General features: G+C 33.6%; 2 protein-coding genes across 2 annotated transcripts; both read right to left on the bottom strand.

Annotated features, from left to right (window-relative positions):
* Window positions 1-2,020: 2,020 nt before the first annotated feature.
* LOC127074069 (ATP synthase delta chain, chloroplastic) lies at window positions 2,021-3,192 on the bottom strand. Its single transcript, NM_001426836.1, has one exon. It carries the CDS (start codon window positions 2,921-2,923, stop codon window positions 2,168-2,170), a length of 756 nt encoding a protein of 251 aa, NP_001413765.1. The 5' UTR covers window positions 2,924-3,192; the 3' UTR covers window positions 2,021-2,167.
* Window positions 3,193-6,639: 3,447 nt separating this feature from the next.
* LOC127074070 (uncharacterized) lies at window positions 6,640-10,163 on the bottom strand. The gene is made up of 9 exons (XM_051015343.1): window positions 9,806-10,163; window positions 9,650-9,725; window positions 9,410-9,449; window positions 8,859-8,917; window positions 8,742-8,779; window positions 8,550-8,613; window positions 8,275-8,328; window positions 7,218-7,319; window positions 6,640-7,018 (listed from the first exon to the last, which is right to left on the bottom strand). The coding sequence occupies exons 1-9, from the start codon at window positions 9,985-9,987 to the stop codon at window positions 6,962-6,964; spliced, it is 672 nt and encodes a 223-aa protein (XP_050871300.1). The 5' UTR covers window positions 9,988-10,163; the 3' UTR covers window positions 6,640-6,961.
* Window positions 10,164-13,774: the final 3,611 nt, after the last annotated feature.

The following is a 13,774-nucleotide window of genomic DNA, read 5'->3' on the forward strand; positions in this document are numbered from 1 at the left end:
AATGATCAACAAAGAAGAAAAAGATGAAGACAATGGTCGATAAAGATGAAGATAACAATCAATCTGACAAAGTGGCAAAGATCATCATTGAACAAAGTTTAAATTGTCTTTATTTTTGATATATCACCATTCATCTTATATATCCCTTAAAAGCTCAAAAAATATCACTCAAACTTAACCTAAAATATTTTCAAAGTTAACGCGTAAAAACCCATATAAGTCTTACCTTAAAAAGTTGTTTTCAAATGTAAAAAGTCGATTTTATTGCTGCCAAGAAAGTGGTATTCGGCTACCAGAAAGTGGTATTCGAATACCAATGTCAATTTTTTGAAAAATTGGAACGTTGTAAAGAGGTATTCGAATATCACTTGAACCAAGGTGTTTTTTGATCAAATAGAATCATTGTTTTGAATGGCAAAGCTTTATGGAACTATTTCAAACTTATGCATATATTCACAGAGGTTTTTAGAAGTGTATATAAAGCATCATACACTAGAAAACAAATTACCAACTTTCAAAATCAAATCAATAAGAATCAAATATCACTTTCAAAGTGTTCTTCATTTTTCAAATGGTTTGAAACTATGTGAACTTTCATAAACCAGAAAAAAAAAATCTTAAACCAAAATACATTCTAACATTAAATGATATACTTTGAAGGGTGATAAAGTCTATAATTTCAATGTTGGATTTGACATTCAATAAGCCTTCTACATTCTTCATTTCTCAACAAAAGTTAATGTGTTAGTGAAAGGTTTTGTAAATAGAAAGTTATGTACCTTCTAATTTTTCTATTTTTTGTGAGAATCTTCGTAGTGTTTAGTGATTGTGAAAAATGTTCTTTGAGTCAGGGAAATTCATAATTCACTATAGGATTTAGTGTTTGTTTATGTTATAAAATGTTGTAAAGAGGTCTTGGTGAAAACTTATGCAAGGATCTAAACATAATGAAAAATCCTTTAAGGAGTAGAAAGACTAAATATACTTGTGGTTGATAAGGGAAATTAGTGTCATTTATCTTTATGCATTTAATCTTTTGCACTTTACATTCATATTTACGTAGTAATCAATCATTTGTGTCTGGTAAAATTAAAACATAAGAAATTTTTGCATAAAAATAAGAAAAATTCAGCAAGTTGTTACAAGAAGAACAAGTGGCTAGTGTACTCAATTAAAGCCATCAAAAAATTGTAATTTATAAAGTTGAAAAGGAAATTTGGAGTCATAACTTTTGATAATTTCAATTAAGAAGGGATGTTGAGTTTAATTCAAATTATCCTAGTAAAAGTTATTATGATAATAGTAGTTAGTTAGAGATGGTTTATTTTACTTTTAGTTGATTACATAACAAGTAACAACTACCTTGTATACAAGCAACTCCTATAGTTCAATGCAATTACATTCTTCTCACTTCCATAAATCCTTTCAATTACTTTCTTCTCTCACTTCCTTAAATCTTTCAATTACTTTTTCTCTCTTCTTCAAAATCTCAGATTTAATTTCATCATTTGGGTATGGTGGTAAGTGATGAAATTGAAGGAAAATGATCTCACACCATTTTGCAATGCTCTGTTCGATTTTAAGTAAACCAAACATTAAATTTAATTTTATTACATCTATTAAAACTAAATAAAGACCTACTGCATACATAGCACATTGAATATAATCTTAATGCATATATCAAATGAGAACCGTTTGGATCAGCTTATTTCTATTGCAATAGAAATAAAATGTTTATCCAACCATGGTCATACCATAATTTCTAAAACCTTAGTGTTAAATTCTGAAAAGCTACTAAATTAACACAATTCTTTAACTTAAGTGACTAAAATGCTAAAATATTGTTCAAATTTTAGAATGGCTCCTCCTACCATCTCAAAAGAAAAAATGTCCATTCCCCTAGATAGTTTTCTGTTTAGAACTCTAGCTAAAAGAATTTTGAGACATATGATATCTTTGAGCTAGGATTTGAATCCTTAACTCTCCAAAATGAAGGTAGATTACTAAGTAAACTAAAATATAAGAAGCAGGGACTCAATATTAATATGATTATTGTAAGAAGGTTGTACACACTTGAGGATTCATACATAGATACATAAATATACTTATAATCCAAAAAAAAATTACAATTTGAGTAAACCAAATTGAAAGGAAGCACGAAGAATGCTTATACAGCAAGTTGGATATCACCCAAATCAATTTGAGCAGCAATTTCCTCGAGTTTCCTCTTAACACTCATATCAATAAACTTAGAGCCAGTGTTCCCATACCTGACAGTAAAACCAGCCACCAAACTTGGATCAAGAAGAGTTTTAGTCCTCACTTTCTTAGCCCCAGTAAGCTTCTGAACCTGTTTTGCAATCTGAGCCAAATGATGTGACTCCAACTTCACAACCGAAGTCACAACCACAAGCTCTGTATCAGTTAAAGTATTGTAAACAAATTCAAACTCCTTAATAATGTCGATGATCATATCGATCCTCTTCGAGTCGATCAAGACGTTAAGGAAGTTGTGTGTGTGTGGTTGGAAGCCTGAGGTAGTGGCGAACTCTCCTATAAGTTGGCGTTTGGTGGAATCTTCGACTATTGGGCTGGAGAAATAGTCGAACACCTTGGGGTCAGAGAAAAGTTGTTCGATTTTGTCGAAGTCGGCGGTTATTGCGTCGAGGGTATTGTTTGAATTTGCTAAGTCGGCTAAAGCGGCTGCGTAGCTGCCGGCGGCTAGGGATGACATTCTGGCTCCGAGGGCTCCGCCGGTGGAGCGGCGGGTTTTGGTGAGGGGGAGTTTGAGTTTGAGTTTGAGTTTTGGGGAGTAGAAGGTTGAAAAGGAGAGGTTGAGGATGGGTTTTCGAGTGAGGATGTTTGTGGTTTTGGGGATGTGTTTGGAGTGGAGTGAAGCGGTGGTGTGCTGTAGAGACGCCATTGTTGGTATGGGTAGAGGAGGAAGAAGAGGAAGAAGAAGGGTGAGGTAAGAAATAGTTGTGTGGTGAGTGAAATGAAATGAGGGTGTTTAGTTTGTGTTGTGATTGGTGGGAAGAAGAAGGGTGAAGTACCGATAGGATTGAGTCGAGAGGAGCACGATCGCCTCTTATCTGACGGATAAGATAATGGCAATCTAATGTGTGGATATATTTGGGAGACGAGGATTTGGTTTTCTATTGTTTGAAATTTGTTTGAAATTTCCAAAAAAAATTCTTTTCAATTTTGACAAGATTCCAATGTCTCTTGTACATAGTATAAATATAAATTAATTTAAATAGAAAATAAAATACACAAATATATTGATCTACATTCTAATCTCTCCCCTTAATGCGTGAGTCTGAATTACGAAAAATTTATTAGACTTGAATTTGGTCTATGACATATTATAAGCTCTCTTTTTTGTCTGATATGTCTTTTTTTAGAAGTCTGGCATGATCTGAAAACCTATTTAAAAGTTTTTTTTTATTAAGGTTTTCAATTAATCCATATTATTTAAAAAGTTGTATGGTCTATATATTCATATATAGACCGATCTATTTAGCATTTTTTCTAATATATATGCATATGTAAGTAAGTCTATTTAACATTTTTTTTCTAATATATATGCATATATAAGTCATCCTATTTAGACTATTTTAATATATATATATATATATATATATATATATATATATATATATATGAAAATATAAATCGGTCTATAAGGCTTCATAGACTTTTTTTAATATCTTAAGTCTGCCCTATTTAATTAAATAGGTTTTTTAAAAAGTTTAAGTTTGATTTTTTTATTAAATAGGTCTGGTCCGGTCTGGCCTTAAATAGGTTAGGCTATAGACCCTTGTAGGTCGGTTTGGCATATTCCCATCCATACCCTCTATGTCTCATGCACGAGGGATTGAGTATATTTTGGACTCTTCATTTCTTTTGGTCTCATACTTGAGAGATTATGTACATTTTAATTTCTTTTGGTCTCATACTTGAGAGATTATTTACATTTTAATTTCTTTAGATCAACTCCGTACTTGGACAAGAAGTAACTCATCTCGACTTAACCGATTCACAGAAAAGGGTTAGAATGAATCACTCTTAGTGGGACAGGTCAAGACGGTCGATCCAAGAATGAATACAACTCGCTCTTGATGATTATCCATTATATGTATAGACATAACATTTAAAGCCTTAAAAATCCTACCTCGGTGTTACCTTGGATTTTTTAACCTGGCTATAAATGGCAAGTAAGAATAAATGTTCGAAACAATGCGAGTGGCAAGTGTGGTCAAAGCAGCTAAAGGTCGATGAGCGTTGGTAGCACCTGTGGACTTAGTGAAAATTTCAAAATGCTCTAAGTTGGTTATTTGGTTTGACTGAAAGAGCGGGAATTGGATTAGAACAGGTGGTTATTCGAAAACACGTAGAGGCTCGTCGAAGATAACAGTTGCATGGAAGTAAAACGTGTCGTGATTTGTTTAGTCGACCGTTTGTAGGTGGCTATTTTATATTAGTATATAAGGGGATGCATGTTTATATTATATGGGTCCACAATTGTACTCATATTTCTACATACTCAAAGTATCTACGTAATTTAGAAACGAGTGAAGAAAATGTACGTATGTGTTTCATATTTATAAATTCCAAGCACATTTACATTCAAGCCTTTTTCAGCATTCATTTACATTTCGATCATTTATCATTTTATCTTCATTGTCATATTTCAATTTCAGTTATCTTTGTCTTCAAAATCTTTTACATTCCAAGTCTTGTAAAAATTTCACATTGTTATCTTCACATTATGTTTTTTATTTCAATCATAACATGGTGTTCAAAGGTTTAAATTCACACAAATATGTTTCGGAAGACTTTCGAGTTTGATCCCTTAAGTATTAATAGAAACTTGTTTTGTTTACCAAATTTACCCGTGAACAAATTGGCACGCCCATTGGTACCCTTTTGTGTGAATTGTTGATTTTATTTCGAAACAATATCATTTATTTTCATTAACTTCTCATTTCTGAGTGCACGTGAGACTAAGAAGTGGTAGAATAACAAAGAGAGAAGTTAGGAATTATGTGAAGAGATACGCTAGGAGGATGGCTATTCCCATAAATAACAATGGAGAATAACCCTCTAATAGCACTGGGACAAGCACGGTCACTGCAATGTCGATTGAACCAATCCCTTCGAGTGCTAGCATAACAGTCATATTGTCAATGACGGTTGCGCTATCAACTCTACTAGAAGGGGAAATTTTGTCTCCAATAACCCAGAGTCACCCAATGACTCCTATACCTATTATGGAGACAGAGTCACCCAATGACGGTTTCACAATACCCATGTTGGGACTTGAACAACCTTATGGGATGTCAACATCAATAATGACAAACTTACAAATTAATCATGCGACATTTGCTAATAGTGATGTACGTATTCGCCAATCTTGGTGACTAGATCGGCCATAGGTAACCACGGTCGAACCATGCCATCTCAGATGGGAAGGAGATTTGGTTCCCAGACAATGCTAACTTTCACGACGAATTCCATAATGGCAATGAGACATCAGATGAATGAGAGTAATCATGACATAGTAAATACTCTTATCCAACAGTTGGGTATAATATGATATTCAACCCATTGATTCAAAATAGTTACCAACAGTTGGCAACTAAAATGAATCGAATTGTTGATTTTTTAGCCTTCCCCAATCGCAAGTTCGACCTATTATACAACCACAAATCGTTAGGCAGGTCCTAAACGAATGGTCAATTTTTGAGGAAAATATTGTAAATCAGGGACAACAATTGATGCCCCAAGTGGTCGAACAAGAGATACCTAAGGAAGTAGAACATCCACCTGTCATGATGGTTAATCAAAACCAAAACGCTGATCAGGTTGTTAATTAGGTACGACAAAGGAATCTCTTAGAAGAGAATAATTGTCAAAAGGATAATGGCTCAAATGGGATACAAATGGGCCTACAGAGGCCAAATTACACATCTCTTATATCATAGTACATGTTACGGACTGAACTATCGATGAGATACTTTCATAGTTCTCTTACAAAAACATTATTTTTTATATTCTATTTTATATTTTATATTAAAATACAAAAATAAAGTTTAGTTATCTTAAAGAACTTTGAAAGTAAATTAAAAAAAAATTATCAATAATGTCATAAATTATTTTACACAAATAATCTCACAAAACTTATACTTCTCTATGTAAGCTCAAATAAGTCTATGTAAACAAACATTTAGTCTCATTATATTTTTGATTTTCTAGTATATTTAAATATTAATTGAATTGCTTAATTATATATATTCAAATGATATAGACTTTTTAAATAAGTTAATAGGCTAATCAGATCTTTGAAAAAATTAAACTGATAGACCATTGATCAAGCTTAACCTTTTAATTTTTTAACAGACCATATTCAAAATTAACAAAGTTTAACTCAACTCAAGTTATTCTCACTCATAATCACATGTAAACGAGAGTCTTGAAATAACAAAAATTGTGTCTAGACTAAAAAAAATAACAAAATTTGTGCCTATACTAAAAAAAATAACATAATAGTAATAGATAGACTGAAAATGGGAGGATTGTTTCTACTAGATCAAGTTCCTTTTCATTATACGAGAGTTGTAAATTCTAAGATCTGTATAGTTTTGAAAGTTTTCTTTAATATCAAAACTTAGGAAAACTCGGTATTATATTCTCCTGTTATCACGCTTGAAGTGGTCACAGAGGACTCTGGATGGGGGTTTAATACATATATGTGGTTTGATTGCATACAGCACATAATGAAGGGTCAAAATGTGTCACGACTATTTGTTCACTATTTGGTTTGAGGAGAAATTTAAATGTACTTGAAGTAACCAGAATCATCACATCACAGGCAACATCTCCGGTCATTCTGATTTCAGAAGATAGTTACTACAAACACTGAATACATGTCATGTAATGTCATGCCAAGCTTCAAAAGCTAGTGCTCATCATACTTCAGATGAATCTCACTCATCGCTGGTTGGTGTTTCCTCACCTGCATAATCAGGGAACAAATTTATATAAGTTATATTAAAGACCTACAGATTGGCTAGAGACACGCAAGTATAAGGAACCTGAGAATCGAGAAGTTAATAGTATATTAGTATTGTATTGGTATCAGTAAGTATTTGGTATACCTAAGCCAGCTGAATTAAGTGAAAATACACATACAAAAACTATGTATAAGAAGTTACCTTCACACCAGCCAATGAAAGTAGCTTGTGAGAGGCAGTATATATAACATTTGAATTTTCTAATCTCTTCTCCACAAAATAAATAATTTCAGAAACTCCTGACTGCAAGAAAGAATTTAAATATAAGATGCACCTCTTCTGATCTGAAGAATGAATAATAATATCAAGTTAAAGATGCAACACATGACTATGCAGATAGATAGTGATACAATGAACCAAGGATACAACGGCAATATGTGGCCCATTGAAAAATATAGGATATGATAAGTTGTTTTAAGATATGTATATAAAAATTAAAATTTGCCATTAGTTAAATTATTGTTTAACAAAAACCAAACTCAAAACACAACTTTTAATACATTAGTAAATATTAAATCTAAACTAAGATATTGGAATGCTATTAATGTCGTCTCCTCCTTCACCATCACCCATAAATAGAGTGGCTTCGAAATCTGGTTTATCAAGAAGCAAAGATGCAACTTCAAGAGTAAATAAAGTTAAGAGAAAAGTGATTAAGGGGAAAGTTTGATTCATTTACTGATAATATGAACAGACATGAGGTAAATTGGGCATATTGGAGATATGGTGATAGCATTTTGTGGCTTGTAACCGCACTATCTCGACGTATCAGAATTTTGTTTTTTTAAATTAAAAAATAGGATACTCCTTTGATACTGATCAATGATGTATTGCCAGAGATTTTAGTGTATATGTGCTTGTAGAATGTAGTGGTAGTGCCAGAGACTTCAATTTCATGTCAATCAGAACATGAATAAACATGATTATCAGACTATATATCATTCATAAGTTATTGCAATTTCTATGAACATGTCTCTAAAACCACAAAATTAACATCACGGTCTAACTTTATTGTGCTTCCCTTCCATATAAGAGCTTACAGTAGTATTAATATATAATAAAATGTAGCAGTTGCTAATGAAACAAGCTGAAGTGATTTTTTGTATTTCATGCTTAGGAGGGGAAATTAAATAAAGAACTGATCTGCACAATTGTTCATTAAAACATACTATGCATCAAATTGAACTAGACCACCAACCTGGATTATGATCTTGGCACACTCATTGCAAGGAAACATGGTCACATACAGCCGCTGCATTGATCAAAAAAAGAAAAGAGGAAATTTCTTTTAGGTGCTAACTGGTGTAAGCAATACATGCTATATGTGTGTGCTAATGGCATATTCCATTTGAAAGTTGCAAACGCAACGTGATAAATAAAGCATGTAAAAATCTATCCAGAAGCAAGCTGCGATGTTTTCAGTGAAATAAAATATTTGAATAGAAGTTTATTAGAGAGTGCAGAGGAACTTACTTGTCCAGCAGCAGAGGCATGATTTGTGTTAAGAATAGCATTTACTTCAGCATGACAAACATAACTAAAAATGGACACAGAAAGAAAATAAATAAACATTGTCGATGAGATCATGGCTAATGAAAAGTAAGATTCTAGAAGAACATAATTAAGGTTACAACAAGAGTGAATGATGATTCAATAAACACTTACGGGTACTTAGTGTCCAAAGGATTCCCGGTCTTAGATTTCTGAAATATAAATAAATATAGAAATGAGAATGTTTAAATGATAGAAATAAAAAACTCAAATCCTCCCTTATTCACCAACCTTGGCCCATGGTAACTTGTCATCAGAACAACCTCTTGGAAATCCATTATAACCAATCCCTATCACAGAAAGAAGAAAAATAAACAAGGTATGAAACATGTTGGACTGGAATAACTTAATTGGGCCTGGAAAGGGACTGCCCATTAAATTACAGCAATATTGGGTAGGCAGTCCCGGGTTGCCTGATTGAACCTGGTTGCCTAGTCCGAACCAAGATGCATGCTCCACCCCTTATTCACACGTGACCTATAAGGTGTCTAAGGAATAACAATTTGGGAAATGGGAGTCAAAGGAGAAATCTGTCCCTCAATAATTTGAGGAAGATAGGGAAAACTGTTTCTCTCCTTCTAATATGACCCAAGGAATCCTCAATAAATACTCCAACCTCGTGGCTTGGAGATTCGTTCACTACTTCCATCAAACCCTAGCATACAGAATCTCTTACCATCAAACACATAAGCTGACTCTCAATAACCTTATCGTATTTCCAAGTACACGTGTGTTTCTCGAAAGAAATAGAATATGCAAGTAAGAGAATAGAATGAACATACCTAGAATTATACCATCTTGACTCACTAAGCATGCACCAACCTACAACATCAAATATCAACAACACCTCAATATACATAACCTTTAAAACCTACATTATTCAAAAACTCAGCGTTATGGTACATTTTTTAAAAGCATCCATTGAATCATATCTCACCAATTAGAAATTGTAAAAATATTTTATGAACTAACATAGAAAAGTTAATAGGTAGAAATTAATTTGGTGTGATGTGAAATATGACCTGCCTGTTAGGGTCTTTGGATCTTTCCGCAGACAAAAACGCAATTGCCATAAAATAATCATCCCACGACAAGTATCTGTGAAAATTGAAATCAGTTAAATTTAAATGAAGACAATAAATAGCCAGTGGAGCTAAAAAAAGATAGAAATTAATTACTCTTTGCGTTTGGAGGGGTCAAAAGGGTCTGTAGAAGAAGAGACGGTGCCGTTTTGCGAGGGATTGGTTTTGGATTTGGATGGGTGAGTTTGGGAGCGGTGGAAGAAACGGAGAGCGATTGCGGAGGCGAAGGCGCCAACTAGAGTTGCCGTGGCCACTAGAGAAAGTTCTCGAGAGTTCATTGAGTTTGGGTTGGATATTTGGGGCAAAACAGTTTCGCTTGTGTTGTGGATTTGTGGAAGGTGAATTCAATGGTGAACAGAGATGCGTCGTCGTTTCGGGACCAAATTGTCAATGGTGAGAGAAGGGAATGAAATAGTTGGAAGCGGGAATGTGAGAGTATTTAGATAAAGCGCGGGAAACTTCGGAGGGAGTTCCATTTATTTATGTTAGTAACAACTAGCCGTCTTTAGTTTAATGTTTTTTAATTTTTTAATTTCTTATTTTTTTAAATTAGTTTTTTTTCCTGTTGTAGTATAATCCAGAGTTATTTCCGTGGCTAATCTATCAAATGAATATTCAATAAGAAAGCCAATAAGAAACAAACCAATATTTAGAAAAAACTATTGACAAAACTAGTTCAGTGCTATCACCAAACACCATAGATACAACCAGGGGTGGACATAAACCGTCCATCCGGCCCAACCCGGTGAAACTCGGAAAAAAAAAGGAATTTGGGTGAGTTGGACCGGTCAAACGGGTTACCAAACCGTGTTACAGGGGGTTCAAAAGAACGGGCCGGGTACCAAAAATGGACCCACGGGTACCCAGACCCGCCCATCTACGAAACACAACGTTTTGTCAAATAAGGGGAAGGGATAATACCTCATGCTCAGAGATTCCTCTTGTTCTCACTTCTCTCACTCTCGTTTTTCCTTCCCATATTCTCTCACTCTCTCATTCCCTCACTCATCTCGTTCCCAGATCTTTCACTCTTTCATTCCAGTTACAATGTGATTAATTGTTTCCTTCCCATATTCTCTAATGTTTTCACACATTCTCAGTTCTATCACTCTTAGTTAGGATTTTTTTAATTAGGGTTTCTGAATCTAAGGTTTTTAATTTAGGGTTTATGATGATTGTTTTTGTTACAGGTGATTAAAGGCTTTGGACCAGTTCTCTCACTCTACGGGTGATTAGAGTTTGTGTTTTTTTGCTTATAATATTGTTGTTTCGATGAATCTCTTTGTTCTCTCTAACTCTCTAACTTAGAAACTTGATTTGTGCATAATATTTGATTACTTTGGATTGATCTTTGGAAACTAGAATGTGACTTTTGCTACCCCTGCATGAATCGTGATTTTTGGAACTTAGGTAAAGACACAACTCATGATTTTGCTTTGTTTTCACTCTGTTCCTTCATCTCTTTCCCGCAACATAAGCTACCATACGTTATGCTTTATTAATTGTTTGAAATATTGAGTTTTATGTCGGTTTCTTTTTTGGTTTATGTTAGAAATATTGAGTTTTATGTCAGTTTTTTTTCCTGCTATGTTATCTGATATTTCATGTATCCGGTTTTCTGCGATCCGCTATTAATAACAATTAAACTGGTTGTAGTTGCAGGTGATATTTCAGTTCTCATATCAATGGCTAGTCTTGCCTTGGCAAATTAAACAAATAAGGTATCATAGTCTTACATGTTTCTACCAAAAGTCTTACATGTTTCTTTTTAAGTCTTAATAAACTCATATGATTGAAAACAATTTAAGTCTTACTCATTACTTCATATGGTGTATTGGTTACCCACTTCCATCAAGCTGTCCATGAGAAAGGAGGTGTGCCATGTATTATTGTAACAAGTCCAACACATTGCAGTTAAAACAAAATTTGGTATAACAGAGAATCATAAGTTTTTTAGCATGGTATGTTGTTGTTTATGTGATAGTTTAGTGCATACCAAATGTATGGTATATTGTTGTTGCTTATGTGCTAGTTTAGTGCTACCAAATGATGACACTTTTAATGCTACCTTTTGTTTCTCTATTACATTGTCCTCTAATATCATCTTGAAACTGAATTTTTCTGAATACCATTTGAAACTAAATTGTATGCAAAATAGGTTTTAAAATAGTGCAGTATTATAACCCTTCCATTAATTGTTTATAAATTTTATATTATATATTGATATTTAGTGCATTAATAGTGCAGTATAAACTAACTCTACTATTATTGTTTATAAATAATCCATATTAGGAATTTTAATAGTCCATATTTATAAAATTCATTACTGGAAGGGTTATATTACTGCACTATTTTAGATATTTGAATAGTGCAATCTATATTTTACATTATATATAAAATTCATTAATTCCTATTTTATTAACTTTTTAAATATTGATATATTGATAAAATTCATGCAACTAATTCCATAGGACAAAGCTTGATTTATTATTATTTTGGTCTTCAATACTCATTTTACAATATGGCTTTGATTATTCTCACTGCATATTAGTTTTAATGGATCATGATAATTCTGCTATTTAATGTATATTGTAAGGATACTGTCAGCATTGGCCAAGTAGTAAAATGTGTCATTGTCAGCTATTTAATTATCTTTTTGTGATGGTTTGTTGATTATGGCTCCTTCATTTTTCAGTGATGGATCAGCCTAATCAAACTATACCTACTCAATATGTCATGAATGAAGTTGGTTCAGCAGCAACAACTGAAGTTGTTAGACCAAAATTAGTTAATACCCAACCTACAAAGAAGAGGAAAGCTAATGCAAGTGGTTCTAGGCAATCATCTGCTTGTTGGGAGCACTTTATTAGATTACCAGATGACTTAGTTGATACACCAACTGCAACTTATAAACACTACCACAAAAAATACCTATGCGACCCTAGGACTCATGGCACCACCAACATGAACCATCACATTTTAAAATGTGCAAAGAAGCCTATAACCACTGGTCCCACCCAGACTATTCTTACATACCCCTCTGTAGAAGGATCTAGATTGGGTCATGTTAGCTCCAAATTTGACGAGCAAGCTTGTAGAAAAGCTTTGTCAATTTTTGTGGTTCTAGATGAACGACCATTTAGTGCAGTTGAGGGGGAAGGTTTTAAGTACTATTCTAAAGTAATGCAGCCCCAGTTTACTCTCTCATCTAAGCGTGCAGTAGTTAGAGACTGTTTTTAGCTACACTTGGATGAGAAACAAAAACTAAAAGCCTTCTTTAAGTCTGACTGCAATAGAGTAGCACTTACTACTGATTGTTGGACTTCTATCCAAAATCAAAACTACTTAACCCTTACGACACACTTTGTGGATAACGAATGGAACTATCAAAAAAGAATTATAAGCTTCACAGTTATTCCAAACCACAAGGGTGACACGGTAGGTAGGAAGATTGAAGAGGTGTTAAGGGATTGGGGAATTAGGAATGTGTCTACCATAACTGTTGATAATGCAACTTCAAATGATGTAGCTGTAACATATTTGCATAGAAAAATATCAACTATGAATGGGATGATGGGGGATGGAAAATGTTTTCATACGAGGTGTGCTGCTCACATATTGAATTTGGTGGTAAATGAGGGTTTAAAAGAGAAGCATTTGTCTATTACTAGTGTTAGGGATGTTGTTAGATTTGTCAAGTCCTCGCCTCATAGGGCAGCCAAGTTTAAAGAATGCATTGAGTTTGCTGGAATAACATGTAAAAAACTAGTATGTCTCGATGTTTCAACTTGTTGGAACGCGACATATTTGATGCTTGAGGCTGCAGAGAAGTTTCAAGCTGTTTTTGATAAGCTTGAGTATGAAGAGTCGAGCTATAGAGAGTTCTTTGGAAAAGGTAGTCCTCCTAGTAGTGATGATTGGGACATTGTTAGAGCTTTTATATCTTTTTTAAAGTTATTCTATGAAGCAACTAATGTTTTTTCCACTTCTCAAAGTGTGAGTTTGCATAGTGTTTTTCACCAAGTGTCTGCGATCTATTGTGAGCTAAAGCAAGCTACTATGAAC

This window comes from Lathyrus oleraceus, chromosome 4 (genome assembly GCF_024323335.1).
Source record: "Lathyrus oleraceus cultivar Zhongwan6 chromosome 4, CAAS_Psat_ZW6_1.0, whole genome shotgun sequence".
NCBI classification, from domain to species: Eukaryota; Viridiplantae; Streptophyta; class Magnoliopsida; order Fabales; family Fabaceae; genus Lathyrus; species Lathyrus oleraceus.